A 26180-nucleotide genomic window follows, 5' to 3' on the forward strand; every position below is an offset into this window, starting at 1 on the left:
GTCTGTGTAGACATTACATGTTCTTTCCATGGCTATGTGAGTTTCTGTTGGGTGTTCTGGGTTCCTCGCGCATCCTAAGATCATGCTGGTGGGTTAATTGGTGACTGTAAATAGGTAAACAACAAAGAAGAATAAGGGGAGTTGATGGGCATGTGAGAGATTAAGTTGCAGAACTACAGGGTAAATAAGAGGGTGGATTGGATTGCTCTGCTGGGGTCTGGCATGGATCTGAGGGGCTGAATAGTCTCCTGGGCCATAAGAAGTAAGTAAAGATTGCCACTTGAACGTACAGTCAGCATTTCGCATTTTGTGGATATGGAAAAAAATTATGGTTTCCTGAGAAAAGAATTCATTTCAAATCTGGCAGAAATAGGAAAAAATTGAAGGAGGAGAAAATGGTTGCCATAATTGCTTATAATGGTTTTTCCTCGTCTTGTTTTCAAGGTCATTGCATAACGTGAGAACATGGCGGAAGCTCATCAGGCTGTCGCATTTCAGTTCACTGTCACCCCAGAGGGTATCGACCTCCAACTCAGTCATAATGCATTGAAAGAGATCTACCTCTCGGGCATCAGGGCCTGGAAGAAGAAATGCAATAGAATCAAGGTGAGGAAATTCCATTGAAAATCAGATCTAGCCAGAGAATAATGCATTTTTAGAAATAATTCTAAAATTGTTACTGTTGATCAAAATACAATTAGATGCCATGACTGGTAGTCAATGTACTGAATGGGTTTTCTATGTCAGACCTTTGTTGGGTTACAACAACCAAGAGAGCTTTTGACCCATTTCACATGTCCCTCCACCATCTGCCCCACCACCAGCTGACAATCCTTAAACTTACTACAAGCTTGTTTCACAGCAAGAGTGAACACACTCTGAGAAACCCTCATCTTGAATCCATTGAAAGGAGGCGCTCTCTCTCTTTGGGCGATGAAACCAGAGAAGAGGAAATACAGAAAATTATTTTAAACTGGCTGCAAAAACTCCTGGTGTATTGGATTGTAAGAGGCTTTATGTTTGTAATTTTCTATAAATATATTAATTGAAAATAAATGTTTGAAGACAATAGATAACTTACTATTTGAGTTTGCCGGAAACTTTTAGATTGTGCTTTTGTTTTCCTCTGCAAAATGTGATAGTGTTGCCTGACAAATTAGCTCTTTCCTGTATTAAATGTTTTTTTTAATCAATGTGTTTCCTTTGCCTCTATGCAGAACAATTTTATGACTGGTGTTTATCCAGCTAGCCCATCCAGCTGGCTTTTTGTAGTGCTGACTGTAGTAGGTACAATGTACACAAGAGTTGATCCCTCGATGGGCATAATAGCCAAGCTTAGGGAACACCTCCCTCTAAGGTGAGTGATTGTCAATAACTGGCGAGTCAGTGGTAGCTCATAAAGTAACATAGAGTAATTGGTATTACCTGACTTTTAAATACTAACTATCCTTTCGATTTTAAGTGAAAGAGTTAGCTACATAACATTAAAAGGCATGACAGTAAACAAGCAATGGCTAATATTTAAAGAATAAATGCAACAATTATATATCCCTTTTAAGGTATAAAAGTCCTAAAGGGAAAGATGTATACATCTGTTGTATTAATTCTTTAACTATTAGCCATGGCTTGCATAATTTACATTTAATTTGGGTTTTTCTTGTGAATGTTGTATATCTAATGCTATGTGCCTATGATGCTGCTGCAAATAAGTTTTTCATTGCACCTGTGCATCAATGTACTTGTGCAAATGCCAATAAACTCAACTTCGACAGTATTGAATCAAAAGGAAAAACTCTTAGTGTTGCTTAAAGAAAAAGAGGACAAAACCTGAGTATTGGGAAGTTTCAGAATTTGACAAGAGAAGACCAAGATGTTGATAAAAAGAAAAATTGAAGGTTAATTTAGTTGGGGGGGGGGGTGGGGAGGGGATGTGATGAGGAGCTGAAGGAAATTAGCATTAGTGAAAAATAATGTAAGGGAGAAATTAATGGGACTGAAATGCCAATGAATCCCCATGATCTAAAGACCTGCATCCCTAAATATTGAAGGAGGTGGTAATGAAGATAGTGGATGCACTGAATGTCCACAGATTTTAGCAAGTGCAACTCTACTATTTAAGGAAGGAGGGGTTAGAGAGCATAGGAATCTACAGACCAGTTAGCCAGACATAAGTGTGGGGATAATGCTGCAACCTATTATTAATGAAGTGGTGATGGGACACTTGAAAAATAATAATAATAGAATTGGGCAAAAGTGAACAAAGACATAAAAGGGAAAACTTGTTTGACAGATGTTAGTTTTTTTGAGGTTCTAACTAACAGAAAAGTTATTTGATATGATGTGGTTGGATTTTCAGAAGGACTAATAAGATGGTACACAAGGGATTATTAAACAAAAATAGAGCACATAGGATTTGGAGTATTGTTCTAATGTGCATTGAAAATTAGTTGACAGATTGGGAGGTCATGAGTAATGGAACATTGTAGGGTTTGGTTCTGGGGCTCCAACTTTTCACAATCTATATCAATGATTTAGATGAAGTACAAGGTGTTATATCCAGGTTTGCAGCTGATTCGGAGCTGGGTGGGAGTATGAATTTTGTGGAGGATTCCAAAAGGCTTCAAGAGCATATGGAATGACTAAGTCAGTAGATGAGGATGTAGCATATGGACTATAATATGGAAAACGTAAGGTCATCCAATTTGGTAGAAACAATATAGAAAACCTGACTTGTTTTTAAAAGGGTTCTTGCACACACATATTGAAAGTTGCCATGCAGGTGCACCAAACAATTGGGAAAGCACCATTATGTTGACTTTAATTGAAAGAGGATTTGAGTACAAAAGTGAAGACATTACTGCAATTCCATAGAGCCCTAGTGAGACTGCAGCTGGTGTCTTTAGGTCTGATCTCAGGAGTGCAGCAAAAGTTATCAGATTGGTTTCTGCGATGTGGGAGGGATTGTACTATGAGGGGAGATTAGGCAGACTGGGTCTAAATTCTCTGGAACCTAGAAGAATAAAAGGTGATCTCACTAAAACATGAATTCTTATGGGTCTTGTCAGGGAAGATGCAGATTTGTCTAGAATCAAGGGTCATAATTTCAAAACAAGGGGTCAGCCTTTTGTATCTGAGATGAAGAGAGACTCCTCCCAGAGGGTTTGATTCTTTGAAATTCGCCTCCCAAGAGGGCTGCGGAGACTTGGTCACTGAATATGTTCAAGATAGAAATCAATAGATCTTTGTATGCTGAGGGAATCAAGAAACATGGGGATACTTCAGGGAAGTGATGCTGAGTTAAAAGATTAACCATGATCAATTGGATGATAGAGTAAGTATGAAGGGCTGAATAACATGCTCCTGCTTTTATTATGTTCTCAATGGTGGAATTTGTTAAGAAGGTATGTGCATACTTGTGTAATTTTTATTTCCTTTGGTCTGCTAAGACCAAATACATAGAGGAAGTCTTAGCTATGGTAAGTCGGGAGAGTTAGCTTCAGATATGGAACATGGGGCATTCTCAGTGCATAGTTTTTGTTAATTAAATCTTGGCACTTTATGGGGAAACATAGCTTCATCACAGGCATTATAGTGATGCAAGTTTTCATTAAAGCTGTTACTGTACTAAGATATTTATTCTTAAGTATTTAATAAGAGCTCAAATTATAACTTTAGAATAGTCTGAGAAACTAATCAGAAAGAAATACTATGACAAGCAGTCATGTCGGTTTTGAATAATGTATATTAGTTAGATTCTTATTGTCCAAATTCCTCTGGATCATAGTAAACACTAAGGAAAGGGAGAAAAGAACTGGTGTTCTTTATTGCTTCAAATATTATTTTAAAAAGTCCTTCCTTGAGATTTGGTGAATTGGGCTATCCAAAGTAGAAGCAACTGTAATGATGTGAGACTGAAGTAGAAGTATGACAACAACTTGCATTTCTATAGTGCTTTTGGTATAGGAAAGCAAAATGAAGGGAAAATTGAGCGGTGATGAGGTTATGTCTGCACTGAGGAGCACATTCCTAGCAGTGATCACTTTTCAAAACCCACTTTGAAGCAGCAACATATGTTAACAGAGTACTTTGGTACATTAAAAAGTGCTTCAGAGGGCTAAAATTAAAGTGTTTGTGATGGCATAAGTAAAATTAGAGAAAAAAAATCCCAAAATTCAACTGAAAGTCAGTTTGACTTGAAGATACCACTGCCACCACTTATCGCCAGTGTTCCTTCCTGTATAGAGGAATTTCAACAAATGTATTAAATTTCATCATTAAGATTTGAATTCTCCTGGAATATCATTTTCAAATTTGAAAAGTATGCATTGATTTCCAAATGCAAGCATTATGTAATTTAAAAAAAAATGCAATTTCTAGAGTGAGACCCAAGTCAAGTTAGTAATCCCCTCTTCAATGACTTAGACAGAATTTTTTCTCTGAGTACCTTGTTTACTATCTTACAATTAATTTCCTGCCCATTCCCAGGGTTTACTCTGAATTCTCTTTGCTTTCCACTTAACAGATGGCACTGTCAGAAATCTCGTGCAGTCATATAATATGCATCATATTATATGACTCCACAAAACCAATGTTCCATGATTACTGGGTGCAAACTTTACAAATGATGAATATGAGACATTAGCCAGTGGTTGTAGAACATGGTGATTTAAAAGAAAAACACGTAAACACCAAGTGGGTCTTTTGAACCTATCTCGCCTGTCTTAATACCAGAACAATTCAGTGACTTTACACCTGTTTTTTTTAAATCTCTACATTAACTATCTTTCCTTTCCTAAAATCCATTTGTGAACAAATAACTTCATGGCTATTTTCACTATTATTGTTTTAATTTTTTTTAAATAGTGTAGATTATTAAATGATACTTAAATGTACCTTCTCTGGATCATTTGTCCAGGCCTCTGAATTATTCATCTGTTACTTAACCATTACATTAATGTACCCTAAAAAGTTCAGATAAGTGGAAAAGCGAAGTGCTGGTATCTTGTCAATTTGTCCAAGACTGATTAACTAGTCGGTACTTTTTGTCATGGAGCCATACAGTCCTTCAGTCCACCAAGCAAACTATCAAACACCCATTTTACAAATCCTGCACTAATCCCATTTTATTCTCCTCACACCCCCATCAACTCATCCCACCTTCTATTGGTCACTTATACACCACAGGTAATTTACAGCAGCAAATGAAACTGGACGTCTTTGGGATGTGGGAGGAAACTGGAGCATCTGGGGAAAATCCACATTGTTATGGGGAGAATGTGCAAACTCCACACACTCAGCATTGGAGGTCAGGATTGAATCCAGGTCGCTGGAGCAGTGAGACAGTAGCTCTACTAAGTATGCCACTGTACTGCCTTGTGAGCAATTGCAGTACTTAAAGTAGCTGCTGCCTTCAAACCAACTATAATTTTACTTGTGAAGCTTTTCATTGGCTCTGAAGCACTTTAGCATGCTTACAGTTTTCTTTTAAATTTCTCTTTAAAATGTTGTACTTCTGTTTGTCTTTTATAGGCGATATATGTCACATCATGGTCAAAGCCTGGTGAGCGCTCTGCTCTTTGCAACAGGGCTGTGGCTTGCACTGATTTTTGTGATGCGGCAGATCCTCAAAACCCTTCTCTCCTACCATGGCTGGATGTTTGAAGAACATGGCAAAGTGTCCACTACCACCAAAGTCTGGTTTGTAAGTGCTGAAGCCACAACTAATCTCTTGCTATTCTGTTCGAGAAAAAAGTATTCTGTACCCCTTTTCTCTCTAAGCCCAAGTTGGCAAAGATATTCAAATTTGGGACTAATTCGATGCTCACTTGCTTCCTACAGATCAGGACTACTTGCCTCCTTCCTGATCAAATGTATAATTTCCGATTGAAATACCCTTGCACTGCTGGGTATTTCACCCTGGCTAAGTTAGGTGGACTGTGGTTTGAACTTGGGACCTTCTTGGACTATACATCTTAATTACTCAACATCTTCCCCAGCTACATTTAGACAATATTGAAGCAGCAGGAGTAATTTTCTAAACCACATTAAACTCAAATGGAAGCATCTAGTGAGAAGGGAATGCAAATATAAACATAACTGAATTGCCTGAGCCTCCTGGACTGGATTGCCCTGATTTAGATGCTCATGTTACCCTTCCAGTGTTTGATTCAGCACTCTTGCATTAACCAGAGGAAATTTGGAAGTCCCCACTCTTGACTCCGTTTCGAACCAGGTAGCTCACTTGAGGCTAGGGCTAGAATTTGGGAGTATTGCAGTGACATCAGTACCTCTGGAACAGGAGGAGGAGTCATCTTTGAGCTGCTGCTCACATCACTATGTGGACATTGTGTGAATATAGCCAAGCTGGTTGAGTAGCTGGCCACCACTATCTGATTTATTTTGGATATGAGAAAGAACTTGCAATTCAATTTTATCCAGTGGCATTGGAAAGACACCTCAAAGAAATAGTCCTCATTCAAGTATGGGACAAAATTGGAGAGTAACTTTTGATTTGTTTTTCTTGTTTAGACTCTAGTGAAGATCTTCTCAGGTCGTAAGCCAATGTTATACAGTTTCCAGAACTCTCTCCCACGCCTCCCTGTTCCAGCTGTGAAAGACACTTTGCGAAGGGTAAGATGAAGACTCTTAAAGGTCAAGCAATATTTAAGTATGGCTAGTCACGTGGCAAGAGCTAGTCACTTGAACTGACACGCGGACTATTCAGTTGTGAAACCTGTGTATCATTAACTTGACCTTCTTTATTGGTATCCTCTGGGGAGATATTGTCGATTGTCTGTATGTATTGAAAAAAAAACACGAAGGAATTATGTAACAAGATAGAGTTGAGGCAGAAGCCAGGAACTGGGCCAAGACAAATTAAGTTAGTATAAGATGTTGCTATCTGTAGCCTGCATTAGGTGCAATCTCATTTCCCAAACGGTGATAGCAGTGCTGAGGAATGAGCTGTATTGAAGACCATATTGATGAAGGACAGCATATGGAGTAGGCAGATCATGATTGCACACAGTGTGCAAATGCTTTTTTGATGACAGTACTGATTTTTTTGAAGTGGAGTTTGTCATATGCACAAGTACAGTGAAAAACTTACTTGCAGTAGCATCACGGGCACATAGCATCAGATAAGCAGCATTCATAAGAAAAACATGAATTATACATAAGTTTTATAAGAGAGAACACATTTGGAACAAAAAAATGTCCATTTTAGAGCCAAGTGATCTAAGTCAGCGTGTTGCTAAATTGTAGAGATTAGGGCTTTGCTGGTTGGTTCAAGAACCAACTGGTTGAAGGAAGGTAGCTGTTCTTGAATCTAGTGCCCCCTCTAAAATAACTTAATGGACTGAACAGCATGTTCAACAGCAAGAATGTTTTCCCATCCCCCACCCCTATTCCTTTTTCACCAGTGCTACTTAGTTAATCAACTACTTAGTTAATCAACTACTTTCAGGCTGGGTTACTTTTTGATGTCTGTTTATGGTTGTATGATTGTACAGGAATTAAGAGCTTTATCTGCTAAGGGCTGGAGCTGACCACGGTTTCTTCACAAACCATTCGTATTCAGTCATGGGTGCAGATTCCCCTTGGTGATAATTCCCCTTATCACTGAGAGAAGGGGGTGGAGGACACATTTTTTTTAATATTTTTTATTTACAGCGTGGTAACAGGCCCTTCCGGCCCAATGAGTCCACGCCGCCCATTTTTTTAAAGCCAAATTAACCTACCTGTACGTCTTTGGAATGTGGGAGGAAACCGGAGCACCCGGAGGAAACCCACGCAGACACAGGAGAACGTACAAACTCCTCACAGCTCTTCACAGAGCAGTCCAAGCTGCCAGAAGCAGGAGGAAAGGGCTGAGCATGTCAATAGGAGACACATCTGCCACCGCTGTTCAGGCTGCAATTCTCCACTTGGCAAGGAATTGGATGTGAGAAGTCTCTGCTTCTGCATGGCCAATTTCAATGAAATTTGCACCCACAGTATACTTCCCCTTTAAGAGGTGCAGGCTGGCATTCAATAGTGAAGACCGCTATTAACTGCTTCTTGCCACTCAGTATGAGCTCACCACTGAGGCATGTAGCCACTCAACAACAAGGTTAGTGCAGCTGCATGCTGTTTTGTTAATTAGCAGGCAGCTTTGGAAGCAGCAGGCATTCAAGTTGTGTTGCCTGTGCCTTTTTAAGGACTATCAAAGGCACATTCTGCAATTATTGGGTAAATTTGAGAAGCACCTTGATGCATTACACAATACAAACCTAAGAGGAAGATGTGAGATCAAAATGCTTTAATGTTTGAGAGAATGAATGATCTCAGCATCACTTTCAATTGGATCATTAAACTGTTGGTCATTTTCTGCACTTGTTTTTTTTGTGTGAATTTGACCCAAATGTTCACAAGAAGTTTCCGCCTGACATTATTTGACACGTAGAGGTATATTGACATTTCATGTATGCCATATGGTGAGTGTTTGAATTCTGTTCTTCCCCCACTATTTCTTCCCTGTCCCTTTCAAGTTTTTGGAGTCTGTGAGGCCTCTGATGAATGAAGATGACTTCAGACGGACAAAGGCATTGGCTAAAGATTTTGAAAGGAACCTGGCACCGCGGCTGCAGTGGTACCTTATACTCAAATCATGGTGGGCTAGTAACTATGTAAGTTGTGATGTACCTTATTTAAATAATTCTTTCTTAAAAAGCTGCTAATGTATTTTTCTATATCATTACCAAATAAAGATTAAAATTTCATAGTGCTGCTCTTTGTAAATAACTGTAGGTATGGATTTAGTCTTTCTTACCTGATTCATGCCTAGGTTGGGAGCTCTTTCAATTGGAGTGGTGTAGACAATTGATTCTGCATGTTCAGTAGGAGAGACTAGAGAAATTTCAGTTATTCTCACAGCACAAAAGGTTAAGTAGTATTAAATAGCGGTGTTCAAAATCATGAAGCTCTTTGACAGAGTAAATGAAGAGAAACTGATAGTAAGGTTAATTACCTGTGGTCACAGGTCTAAGATAGTCCACAAATGAGTCAAAAAGCTTTGCAGCTTGTTATATTACAGGATGCCTGAAAATGGGAGCTTATACAGTAGCAACTTGCAAAGGTAATTAATTTTTGTAAGGGGGTAAATATTTGTAGATTATGTTCAACGAATGAAATGGAGGATCTGATTAGAAAGTTTTCTAAAGAGCTAGCGCAGGTATGACATGATGACTGGTGTAATATTCTGTCACACAATTGGGTAAGGATCTGTACTTGTACAAGCTGGCCAGTATTTTATGCCAGGTGTTATTCAGCTGCACAATCTCAGTTGACCACTGAAGGTGGTGTAGAATCATGGCCTGCCAGTTTGAAACTTGAAGTTCTAATTTTAATTGATTTGTAGCAAGCAAACTTTCTGAATTGAGGAATAATCCAGTGAATGTAAAAAAGGTTTTGACTGGTGTTATCTGCTGGTTTAACATTATATTATTCCAGGTGAGCGACTGGTGGGAGCAATATGTTTACCTACAAGGGCGAGAGCCAATCATGGTCAACAGCAACTATTATGCCATGGTAAGGATTTCATATGAATATTGAGAATGGGGTACATGAATCAGAATGCTGGCTAGAGCATCGACATGCCAGCCGGGTGGGTAATGTTCTTAAAGATGATGGTAAAAGCAACAGCTTTTCTTTGTCTCCCCTAATTTTTGTGCATCCTGCTTTGTAGGTCCTAATAACAACAATACCCAGATGGTGTGTTGCCTCCCTGGTGCCAGGGTACGGGATGTCTCGGACCGGGTCCAGAATGTTATGAGGGGAGAGAGTGATCAGCCAGAAGTCTTGGTACATGTAGGTACCAATGACATAGGTAGAAAAAGAGAGGAGGTCCTGAAGGAAGATTACAAGGAGCTAGGAAGAAAGTTGAGAAGCAGGACCTCCAGGCTAGTAATCTCAGGATTACTACCTGAACCACGTGTTAATGATAGAATAGAAAGATCTGGCAGATGAATGCATGGCTGAGTGACTGGTGCAGGGGGCAGGGCTTCAGATTCTTGGATCATTGGGACCTTTTTTGGGAGAGGTATGACCTACTCACAAAGGATGGGTTACACCTGAACTCCAAGGGGTCCAATATCCTGGTGGGAATGTTCAATATAGTAGTTGGGGAGGGTTTAAACTAATTTGGCAGGGGAAAGGAAACCAGGGTGTTAGGATAGAGGAAGAGGTATATAGGAGCAAGTCCAAGACAGTGTGCAGTGAAGATGGAAAGAAGAAGAGGCAGGTGAAAAGACAGGATAATTTGCTGAACAATAGAAATACAGCAAAATCGGCAGCAGATACTGGTCTTTCTTTTTCAATCTTTTTATTAGTTTTCAAATTAATACAGATTAATATATCAATGTTTATACATGTAATACAAAGAGATCAAGAGAACAATCATGACATGGATAATCATAAAGATCAATAGAGTATAAAAAAAAGCTGTAGATCCAATAATCTGTTAGTGAATGAATATAATATAAAAGAAAAAGATTTATTATAAAATATAAAAAAAAGAAAAAACCCAAAACAATAAGAACAATTATAAACAATATATCAAACCAAACTAAGCTAAAGAAAAAAAAAATTCGAAGAAAACAGAAAAAAAACTGGACTAACATTTCTCAATAGAAACAGAGCAATATTATGTCATCAACTCCGTTCCTCTAAATTGAAAGGTTATTATAAGGGGATCTATATCATGTGAAAATATTGAATAAATGGACTCCAAACTTCCTCAAATTTAAGTGAAGGATCAACAGTATCACTCCTAATTTTTTCCAAGTTTAAACATGATATAGTTTGAGAGAACCATTGAAAAGTAGTAGGGGGTATTGGATCCTTCCATTTAAGCAAAATGGATCGTTTGGCCGTTAATGTAACAAAGGCAATCATATGGTTAGCGGAGGCAGATAAATGGCCAGATTCTATCCTTGGTAAACCAAAAATTGCAGTGATAGGATGAGGTTGTAAATCAATCTTCAATACATTTGAAATAATGTTAAAAATATCTTTCCAATATTTTTCCAAAAGAGGACAGGACCAAAACATATGTGTCAAAGAAGCCACATTCGATTTACATCTGTCACATATAGGATTTATATGTCGATAAAAACAAGCTAGCTTATCTTTTGACATGTGGGTCCTGTGAACTACCTTAAACTGTATCAAAGAATGTCTGGCACACATTGAAGATGTATTAACTAAATGAAGAATTGGAAAAAAGAAGTGGAATCCTTATGGGTGGAGCTAAGAAATGGCAAGGGTAAAAGGACAATAATAGCAGTGATTTATAGGCCCCCTAACAGCAGCCGGGTTGTGGACTATAAGTTACAGCTAGAAATAGAAAAAGCATGTCAGAGAGACAACGTCAAGATAACTATGGGGGATTTTAACATGAAGGTGGATTGAGAAAGCCAGGAAGATCTGTGGATCTCAGGAGAGCGAGTTTGTGGAATGTCTACGGAATGGCTTTTTGGAGCAACTTGTTGATGAGCCCACCAGGGGATCGGCTGTTTTGGATTGGGTGCTGTGTAACAAACTGGAGGTGATTAGGGAACTAAAGGTAAAGGAACCATTAGGAACTAGTGATCACAATATGATTGAGTTCAGTTTCAAATTTGAAAAGGAGAAGCTGATATCAGATGTGTTAATATTTCATTGGAACAAAGGAAATTACAGTGGCATGAGAGAGGAGCTGGCCCAAATTGATTGGAAAAGTAAGCTAGTTGGAGGGACGGCAGAGCAGAAATGGATGGGATTTCTACAAGAAATAAGGAAAATGCAGGATAGATATATTCCAAGAAAAAAAGTTATGAATGGAAAAATGGCACAAATGTGGATAATGAGAGAGGTGAAGGCTAAAATAAAAGCAAAAAGGAGGGCATACAAGGAAGCAAAAATTAGTAGGAAAACAGAAGACTGGGAAACTTGTAAGAACTTGCAGAAGGAAACTAAGAAGGTCATTAGGAAAGAAAAGATGAATTATGAAAGGAAGTTGGCAGATAACATTTAAAAAGATACCAAGAGTTTTTTTTAAATACATAAGGTGTAAAAGAGAGACACGGGTTGATATAGGACCAATTGAAAACTGTGCAGGAGAGATTATAATGGATAACAAAGAGATGGCAGAGGAACTAAATTAGTATTTTGCATCGGTCTTCACTGTGGAGGACATCAGTAATATACCGGATAGTCAGGGGTCTCAGGACAGAACTGAATTCAGTTAAGATTACTAGAGAGAAGCTGCTCGGGAAGCTAAATGAACTAAAGACAGATAAGTCTCCTGGACTGGATGAGGTGCACCCCCCGGGTTCTGAAGGAGGTGGCTTCAGAGATTGTGGAGGCATTGATGATAATTTTCCAGGAATTGATAGATTCTGGCATGGTTCCGGAGGACTGGAAGGTCACAAATGTAGTTCTGCTGTATGAGAAGGGTGGGAGGCAGCATAAAGGAGAATACAGACCTATTAGTCTGACATCGGTGGTGGGAAAGTTATTGGAATTAATCCTCGAGGATGAGGTTATGGAATACCTAGAGATGCAAGGCAAGATAGGCCCAAGCCAGCATGGTTTTGTGAAGGGAAGATCCTGCCTGACCAACCTATTGGAGTTTTTTGAGGAAATCTCAGGTAGGGTGGATAAGGCAGAGGCTGTGGATGTTGTGTATTTGGACTTTCAAAAGGCCTTTGACAAGGTGTTGCACAAGAGGCTGATTAATAAGATGAGAGCCCATGGAATTACAGGTAGGATATCGGAATGGGTGGAGCATTGGCTGGTAGGCAGAAAGCAAAGGGTGGGAATAAAGGGATTCTGTTCTGGTTGTGTTCCGCAGGGGTCGGTGTTGGGGCCGCTTCTTTTTACTTTGTACATTAATGATGTGGATTATGGAGTAAATGGTTTTGTGGCTAAGTTTGCAGACGACACCAAGACAGGTGGAGGAGTAGGGAGTATTGAAGAAATAGGAAGGTTGCAGGAAGACTTAGATAGTTTAGGAGAATGGGCAAAGAAATGGCAGATGAGATTCAATGTTGAGAAATGTGCAGTTGTACACTTTGGAAAAAGAAATAAAGGGGCAGATTATTATCTGGATGGGGAGAAAATTAAAAGTACAGAAGTACAAAGGGACTTGTGGGTACTCGTGCAGGATACCCTAAAGGTTAACCACCAGGTTGGATCGGTGGTAAAGAAAGTGAATGCTATGTTAGCATTCATTTCGAGAGGTATAAAGTATAAAAGTAAGGAAGTGTTGATGAGGCTCTATGGGACACTGGTGAGGCCTCTTTTGGAGTACTGTGCACAGTTTTAGGCCCCTTATCTTAGGAAAGACGTACTGATGTTGGAGAGGGTTCAGAAAAGATTTACGAAGATGATTCCTGGAATGAAAGGGCTTACTTATGATGATCATTTGTTGGCTCTTGGACTGTATTCATTGGAGTACAGAAGATTGAGAGGGGACCTCACAGAAACATTTAGAATGTTGAAAGGACTGGACAGAGTAGATGTGGTTAAGCTGTTTTCCCTGGTGGGTGAGTCCAGGACTAGAGGGCACAATCTTAGAATTAGAGGGTACCGGTTTAAAACAGAAATGAGGAGAAATTTCTTTAGCCAGAGGGTAATGAAATTATGGAATTCTTTGCCACGTACAGCTGTGGAGGCCCAATCACTGGGGGGGGGCATTTAAGGAGGAGATTGATAAGTATCTAATTACTCAAGGTATCAAGGGATATGGGGATAAGGCTGGAAATTGGGGCTAGATAGGAATAGTATTAGTTTAGCTCATGGAGCAGACTTGATGGGCCAAATGGCCTACTGCTTCTTTGTCTTGTGATCTTGTGAATTCATAGGGCATATTTCAGTAGTGCTCCATGTTCCATACAGCTCACTGTCATTCTTCACTGAGTGTTGCTAGGTTGATCTTGGGCACAGTTAAGCTGATCCTTAACTGCTCCTACCTACTAACATATCTTTGAGCCGGGACAGCTGGATGGTGGCCAGAAGAGGCAAGCTTGACAGGTTTATTTTCCCCTCACACAAGCCTCTTATGTTGCTGTGATTTAATGAAACCACCTTTTGAACCTGGGACTTTGTGGTTCTGTGGTTCAGTATCATTCTGATCATCAAGCTGTTGGGGTTGGGGGAAATGTTTTTGATGTGTTCTCTTTAACCAGGCATAAATGCTTTTTCTAATTTTTAGGATTTCTTGTACGTGACTCCAACCACCAGTCAGGCTGCACGTGCTGGCAATCTAGTCCATGCTTTGCTTCTTTACAGACGGAGACTTACTCGTGAGGAGATCCAACCGGTGAGTTCTCAGACCTCTGCAATATGCCATTAGTTAATGACGTATGTGTATGTTTTCACTGTTACAAAGACATGAGGTGCAGGAAGGAACAATCTTCACTGGATTTTTCCATTAGTTTTCCCTATTTGTATTGCAGAAATGCCTCATGAAATCCCACCCCCTTATCTCACAACCTACCAATATTCATGTAAATTAGCCCAAATAATTTTGAAAGGGCAGACTGTCACATTGGCTGGTGCATCTTCTGGGGCTGAAAACAACATGCCAAACTCTTCCCACCTCCCCTCACAATAGCGTCAGCTGTCATTTTGCTATGCTTCCACTGATGCTAGTTTGTCTATGACCATCCTAAATTTGTGAAACTAGTCAGCGGGTATTAGCGAGCAGTTTGAGCATCAGAAGTAAGCCCAAGGGCATCAGAAGTAAGTCCAATTTTCTCCCTGCCTGATGTTCAAAGACACAAGACCAGCTCCATGTTGATACTTGCAGCTCAATTAGACATGCTCTTTACCAAGTTAGTCATCAGAGAATGTTAATTTCATGTTTTGATATCTTTGATTCAGTTACTGTGCAGTGAATAAACTGTATTGTCCTATATTTTTGCCTACATTACACAATGGAGGACTGGATCAGCTTTTGCTGGGGTAGGTGGCTCTCACGAGGTTTTAAATTACAGAGAGAAGAGTGAGACGGACTTGCTGCCCTTCCTTGGGGCACTGATAGTTCACTCGGCAAACATTGCTCAAACTGTTACTCTAGTTAAGGTCTTGCATTTGCAACTGTAGTTCACTGCAGTAAGTTTGCATTTGCATGTGGTCTTTACAATGAAGTATGCATTGGAATATAGTCAAGGCCACGTATCCAGGGATGGGAAAATCTATAGGATGTTATTCTCGCATATTCCTCTGTAAAGCCAGTTATAAAGCAGATGCATTGGAACAGATAGCCTGCCAGTTCTTTTTCAGGCATAGTGCTTTGGATTTAAGGGAAAAGGAGGAAGAGGCCTTTTAGCCTCTGAGATTTTCTGCCAGTCAATGAGGCTGATGGCTGACTAATGATCTTGTGTCATATATCCACTTTTTTGTCCTATATTTCTCAGTCTAGCTGATTAACAAAAATCTATTAGTTTAAAGTTCATATCTTCCTCTTCTCCACCTCTGAGTGGAAGGAAAAGTTGAAGCACGTTTCCCTTGGTACCAACAGTCCTTTGGCACAGCCAGTAGCTACGGTCTGGATGGAGTATGGTAGAGTGGAGGGAGAGGGTGGTGGTGGGGCGGAAAGCTCATTGAGAACATGAACATTGGTGCAGAAAAGTTGCATTGTTACCTGTTTTTTGTGGATATCAGTGAACTATTTGACTGAGTGAGCATCACAGCCAAAGCCTTGCCCTGCCCACACCTGACACCCATACGTGTGCATTTTTCCAATAAGAATAACCAGTGCTTAATGTAAATATCACTTATTTTTAAAATTATCCCTCTTGCTTTTTTAACTGTTTCTTTTTAGGACCTTTGCATATTATCACCCTCCTGTCTCCATCTATATATGGTGGGCAGACCCTCTCTACCTGATAGTGCCACTGCGATTAGAACTTTAAGTATGTTGTGAATATATTAGCACAAAAACTGTATGCTCTTAAAATTGAGAGAGCAGATAGTGATCTTGTTCTCAGGTGCCACCAGTGTAGTGCCCTAAAAGTTATGGGTAATTCATTATTTCCACCTGGTATCTGCCCAAGTGAACTTCAAGCTAGATATTTCTGGTTCAAACTTTAGTGAATGTGGTGATTCGTTAACCTGGTGTTCACTCATTTTGAACTACTACATAGACATGTTATAGTTTTAAAAAAAAAATGCTGTCTTGTTTTTTTTTGGTCTTTTAAAAAAAATTGATGTCGCAATATAGAGGATAAACTAATTTGTAATTTTTTTTTTACATTTTTTCCCCCTCCAATCCCTGCCCTATTACGGCAACGTGAAATGACTTTTTCACCTCCCTAACATCTGACCCTAATTCCATGGGTCATGCATGTCCCCCCCACCCCATCCCTGCCCACACACTCTGTTTGGGCGCAGAGTACTCTGCCAGGGTTCCCAATACCTCTGTGTTCAGCACAGTGGGAAAGAATGTTCAACTCGACTCGACTACCAGGCGAGGAGACAGGTAAGATTGAAAGGCTGTGGATTCAGGGCTGCTTGTAACCGCTTGTGGGGGAATGCTGCCCACATGTCACACTATTTCAGGACTTTAACAGCTGGGTTACTAACACTGATGAATTAATTAGTGGTTAGCAAATTAAGTGCAAATGGAAAATTTAGGGACAGTGCAGTAGTACAATTCATTAGACATCCAAATGTTGCTGAGCCATGAGCAACATTTCTCCAGAAAGGCAGAGGCCCAAAATCTCTCCCCACCCCTCATGTCCTCTCCTATGTCAGCAATTGATTGTGAAATTACATTAGCAAATTGGAAGAGGTTTAGGTCCACAATCGCACCCTTGCTTTTGGTTGTACACATTTACGTTCTAGATGTAAATGTGGCAAGTTTTGATTAGTAAGTTTGTAGTTGACACAAAGACTGGTGGTTTTGTTAATAGTGAGGACGTAATCTTTGGCTGCAGAAGTTGATACAATGGACAGAGAAATGGCAGATGGAACTTGATCCTGAAAAATGTGAGGTGATACATTTTGGGAGAGTAATAAGGCTAGAATATACACAATGAATGGTAAAAGTTTAGGAAGTACTGAGGAACACAGGAATCTTTGTGTACATGTCGAAGGATCTCTGAAGGCAGCACAGGTAGATAACAATGTTAGGGAGATGTATCGGATACTTGCCTTCATTAGCTGAGACATGGATTACAAAAGCAGGGAAGTTATAGTACAACTACTGTATATAAATTGTTAATTAGGTCACAGATGGAGGACTGTAGTTCTGCACACACACTATAGCAAGGATGTGATTGCACTGGGGAGGGTGCAGAGGAGATTCAGCAGGATGTTGCCTGGGATGTAGAATTTTGGCTATGAAGAGAGACTCAATAGGCTGAGTTTGCTTCCCTTAAAATGGAAAGGGCCGATGACCAGATTGAGATGTACAAAATTACAAGGGACGTAGGTTAGCTAGTGGGAAACTTTTTTTTTTCTTTAGCAAGGGTTGTCTGTAGCCAGAAGGTATAGGTTTAAGGTTAGGGGTAAGAAATTTAGAGAGGATTTGAGGAGGAATTCTTTTACCCAGTTGAAATCTGGAATGCACTACCTGAGTGGATGATGGAGACAGGTACTCTCACAACATTTAAGATGTACTTAGTTGAGCACTTGAATTGTTATAGTTAAGAAGGCTACAGTCAAATGTTGGGAAATGGGATTAGTATAGATAGGTACTTGATGGCTGGCACAAGCGAGAGGCTGTTTCTATTCTCTGTGCCTTTTCAAGGGAGAAACTGGCTCCCTTTCAGCCTCTAGTCATGCATTGTTCTTCTCAGTTGATTCAGCAAATGCTGCCCAAGGAAGGGCAGATGCTGCTTCCAGACAAGCTCTTAACTGTCAGCTTTCTGCAGGGATGGTATGTGTGAAAGTAGCTCGGTCACACTTTTCCTATCTTATAAAATTTTGCAGCATGGGAGGGGATATTGATTCATGTTTTAGTTGACCAACAGAGTCCTTTGGACTTGATCTGAAGACTTGTAGGTGACAGTGACTGTTCATCCAAGTACATTTTCATTATTCTCTCCCTTCCTCCTCTTCATTTAGATTGAGATAGTTCCTTCCATTCTGTAGCTTTGTTTGGCGACTACCAGTATCTCTGTAGAAACGAGATTAAATATGGAAAGTACATGTTAGGGAACATATCTTAGTAAAATCAATACAAGTGGTTTCCCCTCCAACCACAGAAGCTGCTGGATTTGCTGCAGATGAATAAACATCAGTTTACATTGATCTGTTGCTCAGCATCAGCTGGAGTCATGTGTCTCTTTGCTATTGCCCTTCATAGAGATAACTAGATCAAACAACCAGCAATGGCAATTTTTAAATGTATTAAAATGGCTGATAATTGCAAGTTGTCTAGGATGGGTCTTTTCATAACCCTAAAGATAAAAGTTCCATCGTGCCCCTGGTGAGACTTGGCATAACATCTGCTGGAAAATTGTATCTAGAGCTGGGTATGAGATTGTGCAGTCATATGCCTAGGTTTTAATAGTATTGTGATTTAAGAGAAGCTAGCAAGTGTTGAAGTTTCGACTTTTCGGCTGATGGAATAATCATCCAGTGCAGAATGGTGGATACTTCTGTGCTTAAAAGGATAGAGGCTTTGCATGCATATGCTAACCAGAGTACTTGGGATGTATATTGATATCTGTTAGCAAATTATGGAAAATCATGGCACAGATCAAGGTTGATTGACCTACAGTGTCTGTGCAGTTTGAAAAAAATGCTACCCACTCTAACTCCACCTTTCAACATTACATCTATAGCCCTGCAGGTCATAGCTCTTCCAATATACAATGAAGGCCAAAATGCAGCTTGTGACCATGGTAATTGTGGCTGGGCTTTCATTAATGCTAGATTGATTTGGTAGTGGAAGATTGGAACAGAAGCCGTTCTTATAATGAGATCTGAAGAACATTAGAAAAAGAGGTTCTTCCTTAGCCCCTCAAGCATTCTAGTTAGCTTCAGCTAATCTTGCAAGCCAACACTCTATATGCTGTTGTGTTTCTTGTTGGATACACAGTGGGAGTTTTAACCAGTCTTGTTGGTATTAGTTGGGTTGAATTCCTCACATTTCCAGCCATCTTTGGTCGGTTAATGCCAAACCATTTAATGCAACTTGTAGCAGTCAGTGGAGAGAAGTAAATGTGGTGTCCCTATCACGTTAGGCAAACTAGCAACTTTGCCCATGTGTACTTCTGTTGAACTTGTGTCGACCCTTAAGTATGATAGATATGTCCTAGTGTCAGCTGCAGATGGTGCTTTTGTTAGTTGCTCTCAAAACTCACAGCTAATGTAGGAGCTACATCAAATCAAAATAGATTGTAGAAAGCTAACAGGATGGGAAGTGCATGCAATGCTAATCAAAAAGATTTTTAAAAAATTAAAAATTGTTAGGATTTATTGTTGTCAGTGTTATGCAGTGGCTGTTGAACTCCTGCATTGTGTGTCATGCCTGGGTGGTTAATGCTCTCTCTTCATGCAGCATTTCCAATGGCTCTAGATGCCCTGTTTGTCTTGGTGGAATCTGTCCCCTTAAGTTCTCTCCGTCAGCTTTTATTTTATTGTTGATTAACTTTTGTAATTGAAATTTTCTGTAACATGTCTTCTTTGAAATGCTTTACATGTAAATTGACATCGTGTTTCTTTTTCCTCCCTATCCACTAAAATGATCATTTATCCATCAGAGCAACAGATATTTTCAAAGTATCTAAAACTGTACCAGCTGACACATAGGGAAACTCAAATTTTTCAGTCCAAGATTCACATGACATAGGTGTCGTAGAAAAACACAACCAAACCATTTGTATGGTGGATGCATCTCTCATCTTAATGTCCATATTTGGAGCATCTCAATCCTTTGTGTTTGAATTGATTGAGGTGTTAATATTTCAATTTTCATTGGAGACAGTTGACAAGAAATGACAAGAAGCCCCAAGCTGCCACTTTTCAATCTGGTTTATAAGTAATCTGACCAGAATAATTTCTGAGACTTTTGTTATGTGCTGCTAGGCCAGTAACTACTCAGCAATTGTCCCCCAACTTTAAGTGTGCTTGTTGGACCATTGATCCAGAAATACAAGTTTGAACCCACCATGGCAGTTGTGGAATTTAAGTCCAAGTATTAAATCTGAATTTTTGTTTTAAAAATAGTATCAAGAAAGTTGAGCATTAACAATAGTAAAAACTCATGCTTCATTAAATGTCTTAGAGGGAGAAAAGTCTGCTTTTCTGGCCTAGCCTACATGTGACTCCAGACCATAAATTTAGTTCTTGACGCGATAATGCTGACTAGAGTTTCCTACCTCCTGAAAATGGTTTCCAAGTCATGTTGAGTTTATTGTCATATGCACAAATACATTGAGGTACAGGTACAATGGAAAAACTTCCTTGCAGCAGCATCACAGGCATGTAGGTACAACATGCAGAATATAAGTTATACAAGGCAACAGAGAGAGAGAAAAAAGACTAAAAACGACTGTACAAAAGAAGACACTAACATTTTCAATGGTGACCTCCCCTTGGAGTTTCCTCGAAGGTTGAATATTTCCACTTTTTTCTTTATTCCCCACAGATAGTTTGGGTTAGAGCAGAACTGCATTATGCAAAGTTGTATCATTGACACTAGCATCATTTGGGAAAGCATAAGTAAATACCTCATTTAGCACTAAAATTAACAACGGGGAAGCCACCAGGATTGATGACTCCATGAAAGATGATGCTAGGGCAGTAGAGAAGAGGGTTCCTTTTTGAGTTATTTGATGTGATTTATAGGGAAATTGTAGAAGGAGATTTCTTTCTTTTTCAATCTTTTATTAATTTTCAAATTAATACAGATTAATATATATAACATCAATGATTATACATGTGATACAAAGAGATCGGGAGGACAATCATGACATATATAATCATAAAGAATAAAAAATATAATCTAGACCTCACGGTCTCTTAGTAAGCGAATATAATACAAAAAAAATCAAAAAGGGAAAGAAAAAGATTTATTGTATAATTAAAAACAAAAGCCCCCAAGTCAGAAAGAATTATAAGTAATAAATCGAAACAAACTAAAAAAAAAATTTCAAAAGAGGAAAAAAAAACTGGACTGATATTTCTCAATGAACAAAGAGCATTATTGTGTCGTCAACTCCGCTCATCTAAATTCAAAGGTTATTGAAAAGGAATCTATATCATACGAAAATATTGAATAAATGGACTCCAAACTTCCTCAAATTTAAGCGAAGAATCAACAGTGCTACTCATAATTTTTTCTAAGTTTAAACATGATATAGTTTGAGAAATGTAGAAGGAGACTTAAGCTCCACTTAACCTTCACTCACTTGAAAAGGCTGAGTTTTTTTGCTTGGATTTGTATAACTAGAATATGCAATAATAGTACCAACCGACATGACCAAAATTCACCAGAGAACGTTTAACAAGTTTGCATGAGTTTTTTTTTAAAGGTCATTTTGAACCAAGATTTCTAAGGATTCTGAATGAACATAAGGATATATGATTGACAGAAGTGATTCTGTGTTGTGCCCTTGATGGCCTGAACCTGAATCAGCTCCATTTTATTTAGAGCACCCAGTTTATAAACAATTTTGGGGTAAGATTTTTGTTGTTCTGTACTTGTAACAAGATTATGAATTTGTTCCGTGTAATCAACACAGAGCCACAAAGAGGACACAGAAAGGATGTTCCTTCTCTGTTTTTACATTCCCTGTTTCCCATTTTAATCTTTATTCCTCTAAATTGTTTTTGGCAGGTCTGCCTCCTGAGCTCAAACTGCATTACCTCATTTAACCAGAGTTGTGATTATTTTCATTGCCTCTATGCTTCTGCAGGTGGAAGAATCTGAATTACTGTGATTTTCTCCTTCTTTCTCTGTATTATAGGTGTTGCTTGTAGTTGCTTTTGCATGTCCATTTGTTATTCTTTCCTGTTTTTCTGCCTCTCTTCAGCTATTGATTCGAGGTGTTGTCCCCATGTGTTCTAATCAATATGAGAATATATTCAATACATCCCGCATCCCAGGTGTAGAGTCAGGTACGATGTCAATTCTTTACTGGAGCCGAAAATTTTAGCTGATAAGCTTTATGCTAAAGTTACACTGGGCTCTCAAAGCAAGTGGGCTGCTAAGGATAGCTGGGCTGCAGAGCCTCTCAATTCAATTATCTACATTCATGGACTAATGGGCTGCTTTGGGAGTCACAGGACTGAGACCCAATGGTAAGGATGCTTAGAGGCAGAGACTTTTCATTCCTGTTGGCAGTATTCTCTAGCAAAGGCTGAAGGATGTTAGAGAGTGCCTGGATCCAGGAGCTTCTCACTGTTACTGGTGATGGCATTGGCCTTGAACTATCTCAGTACAGCTGATAATTATTACAGAATGCTAAAGGTCTCACCAGGTGGGATCTCTTAGCTCTGCTGATGCTATTATACATCTGCCACATGATATGTCACATGTAAACCTTTTGGCTGAAGGAAGTCTGGATGTGTATTTGCTATACAAAGTACTCCTCCATTTCTTAATGAAAAGATATATCTGCCTTCTGTATATCTGTGGGCATGTGAAAACATGCAGGTTTGGTTCTCTTCTCATTCCAAGCAACCCCAACAATGCAGGTTGCTAGTTTGGTGGTCCATGAAGGTCTGAACTGCCTCATTTTAATAATCTAGTATTTTAATCAAGAGGTATTCAATTTTGGGAAAGTATTTTGTTCAGAAAGTTGTACGCTGCCAAGGCTTTCCTCCTTTGACAGCTCTTTTGTTTCATTTAAAAAGTAAAACATGCTAGGTTTATTCACCAGTCATGTTGAATTTGCAGACCATTTGCAGCACCTTTTGGATAGCAAGCACGTCGTGGTCTATCACAAGGGCCGTTATTTTAAGGTGTGGTTGTATCAAGGTGGACGCCTTCTGAATCCCTGTGAGCTACAGAGACAATTTCAGTACATTTTGGATGACACTTCTTCACCTCAACCAGGTGAGAAGTACCTGGCTGCACTGACTGCAGGAAAACCGGTGAGTGCTTTGTCTCTTTAAACTTTTGCTCCTGACTTATTTCCCTCTTTGAGACTCTGACTTTGGTTTCATGAGTGCTGACAACAATCTAGTATATTATTCAACTATAGTTTTTTTTATTTATTTGTTTTTTTGGAATATGAGCATCATTGGAAAGGTTTGCATTTATTGCCCTTCCTGAACTGCTACAGTTCTTCCAGTGAAAGTTCCCCCATAACATTGCTGGATCTAAGCCATGACCAACATCGATGAAGGAATGATAACATTTCCAAGTCAGCATAGTGTGTGGTGTGTCAACAATTGAAGAGGACCATGTAACTCAAAGTCTACATGTTTCCACTGGGGTAATGATTAGGAATGAGAAACTAATTCATCTGTTCTAAATATTGTCCTGTCTCTTTTTAGACTTTGTTCTCAGCCACAAAGTGGACTGTGTGCCTGGCATTTGTCATCAGCCGGAAAAGAAAAGGAGGGGATTGTAGGTTATACGAATAACAGAGTTGCACTGGTCAGAAAGTCTTGTGGGTTTTGTATGCATTGTGTGCTGGATCTTTAGGTCTTGGTCAGGGTGGATATAACATAATGGAGTTTCCGTGTTCTGGGTTGGGAAGGGAGGTAAAGCCAGACATGGTTCCAAGTTCTGATTGTAGTTCAGAAATCCATTTTAAAGTGTGTGTGGAGCTGGAATGGAGCTGAAGACTGCATCCCATGGTAAAAGACACTTCTGACATTGTTGTGTGCCTCATGGAGGAAGAATAAGACCATTGAGCAAGTTGCTTGCACCTGTGTATCAGAATTAATGTAAGATCTTTGGGAAGGTGGGGGTGGGGGGAAGAACAGGTAGAAAGCTATTCACATTACTCGTTATGTTCTACTGCTGAGCAGAATTCCTTGGGCAAAGGCACGGAAATCATACTTCAGCGCTGGAAAGAACAGAAATTCACTGGACAACGTGGAGAAAGCAGCATTCTTTGTCACTTTGGATGATGCTAAGCCTGAACCTGTTTTGTGGACAACCAAGTGAAGTCACTGATGGATATGCCAAGTCACTGCTACACGGCAAATGCTATGACAGGCGAGTGCTGTTTCCTTTTGTTCCAGAATATAAAGGCTTCTGCATTATGTTCTATGTAAAAAGAAAACTAACTGTCAGTCAGATAAATACATAGCAAATGTAATTACACTATAATAATATTCTTCATCTCACTTAAGTCATAGAGAGAGAAACCATGGAAACAGCCCTCTGGCCCACCGAGTCAGTACCGACCATCAACCATCCATTTACACTAATCCTACATTAATTTTGCCCCATTTTCTGTTCTCCCCACATTCTCATGAACTCCACCCAGATTCTACTACTCACCTACACACTAAGGGTAATTCACAGTGGCCAGTGAACCTACTAATCTGCACATTTTTGAGATGTGGGAGTAGACTGGAGCTGCCAGAAAAAACTCACATGGTTACAGGGACAACATGTAAACTCCATGCAAACAGCATCTGAGGTCAGGATTGAACCTGGGTCCTGTGAGGCAGCAGCTCTATTAGTTGCGCCACTGTGCCACCTTATCTGTTTTGTTTGTCAGTTCTTCTGAAGGCAGTCACTCCTTTGGGAGCTTTGCTTAAATGGGTTTGAACAAGAGTGCAAGCTTTTCATCGCAAGGATAACATCATATCTAAACTTTATCCTGACCTTGCCTGATAGCCACAGCTTTCCAAGAGTTTTGGGGAGCATATATTCTGGGACTGTTGCCTCCCTGACCAGCTATTAGGGAATAACCCCTCATTTAGAAAAACAATCCCTTTTATGCTTATGCTTTCCACGCTATTCCATCAGAACTTACTAAAAGAACAGAAGTTGGTGGTAACTCAGTTGAAAATTCTGACCTAATCCATGGTCAAGAGAGTAATTTCAATGTGCTGCTCTTGTTGATTTTGCCTGCAACAGGATCTGGAGGTAATTAGCTGCCTCTATCGAGATCTTGCACATTATGCTCGGCAGGTTCGATCTCTATGCTTTTCCAATGCAGTTAGGTTGTCCCGACTAGATCTTTCTCAAATGTGCTTTAGTTCATTGTTCCTCTCTGTTTGGGTTAATGCTGTAAGCTACTGTTTTTATTCATCACCCAGCCTTATCCACTTCCTTTTTGTTTGAGCAATTATTTCAACCTGCAATTTTCATATTCCTTCATGGTGCACACCCACAGCGCATACAACCTCAGCAACACTGGCAGTATTATTGCTGACACATAGTGTGCCAAGTTCCATAAGATGCAATGGGTCAATTAATGCTCTTCATAAACTCTTGCTTCACATCTCTCCCAAACCAAATTACAATTATCCAAGTTAAGGTATGACCATATTTGGTCACAGTATCTCCTGGAATTTCCATTATCAATGAACTGAGGGGGAGGTGGGAGACATAGAGAAGCAAAGATTGTTAGGGATAGGGTCACAAGATCATAGAGGGAGGTATGAAACAAAGAGGGTATTAGGGCAATGGTAGCGGGTGGGAGTTACGATGATAAGGGTTTAGCCAAGATTGTGTTGGTGTTTTAATGTGTGATCAGAGTCTGTGTGTATGTGTATATATAATGCCTGCATGTTTGGAAGCTATACCTGGCCAGCAATACTTGCCATTGGATCAAGCCCTTGTTCTGTCAAGGCAGTTTGATGGCAAATAAGTAATGGCCACTCAACATTAAAATAATTCATTCACAGGCATCTTCCACTCCATAGTTGGAAGAAAGTTATCCTGGACCCTGAGGAACTGCTTGAGAAGAGAGGTTAGGGCAAGGCCATATCTGACCAACCTGATTGACCTTTTTATGAGGAGGTAACAATGCAATGGGGTTTCAAATAGTTTGAGGTGTTCTACGTGAACTTTAATGCTGAATTTGATGAAGTCCCACATGCTCTGGGTAAAGTGTCAATTTGAACCCAAAAATAGCAGAAACTATGTGGTAAAAGCCAATGGGATTTGTGTGAGTGGAGAGCTATTTCAGTGAGGTTCCTCTAGATGCTGCTTCATGCCCCTTTTTTCTTTCATTTAGTAATGATTTGGACATTTTCATGCTCCCCGCATTTAAAAATTGGCAATTGGCTGT

The 26180-nt window shown here is 39.6% G+C and overlaps 1 protein-coding gene across 1 annotated transcript in view; it reads left to right on the forward strand.

Annotated features, from left to right (window-relative positions):
- The window catches only part of LOC127585683 (carnitine O-palmitoyltransferase 1, liver isoform-like), a 98920-nt gene that overhangs the window by 38144 nt on the left and 34596 nt on the right, over positions 1-26180 (forward strand). Inside the window, 11 exon segments of the mRNA XM_052043356.1 lie at positions 445-606; positions 1218-1357; positions 5530-5701; positions 6529-6630; positions 8529-8666; positions 9490-9567; positions 14234-14341; positions 22011-22095; positions 22877-23084; positions 23956-24073; positions 24075-24148. Coding sequence (XP_051899316.1) covers positions 466-606; positions 1218-1357; positions 5530-5701; positions 6529-6630; positions 8529-8666; positions 9490-9567; positions 14234-14341; positions 22011-22095; positions 22877-23084; positions 23956-24073; positions 24075-24148 — 1364 coding nt within the window. The 5' untranslated portion in view covers positions 445-465.

This window comes from Pristis pectinata, chromosome 33, assembly GCF_009764475.1.
Source record: "Pristis pectinata isolate sPriPec2 chromosome 33, sPriPec2.1.pri, whole genome shotgun sequence".
Classification (NCBI taxonomy): Eukaryota; Metazoa; Chordata; class Chondrichthyes; order Rhinopristiformes; family Pristidae; genus Pristis; species Pristis pectinata.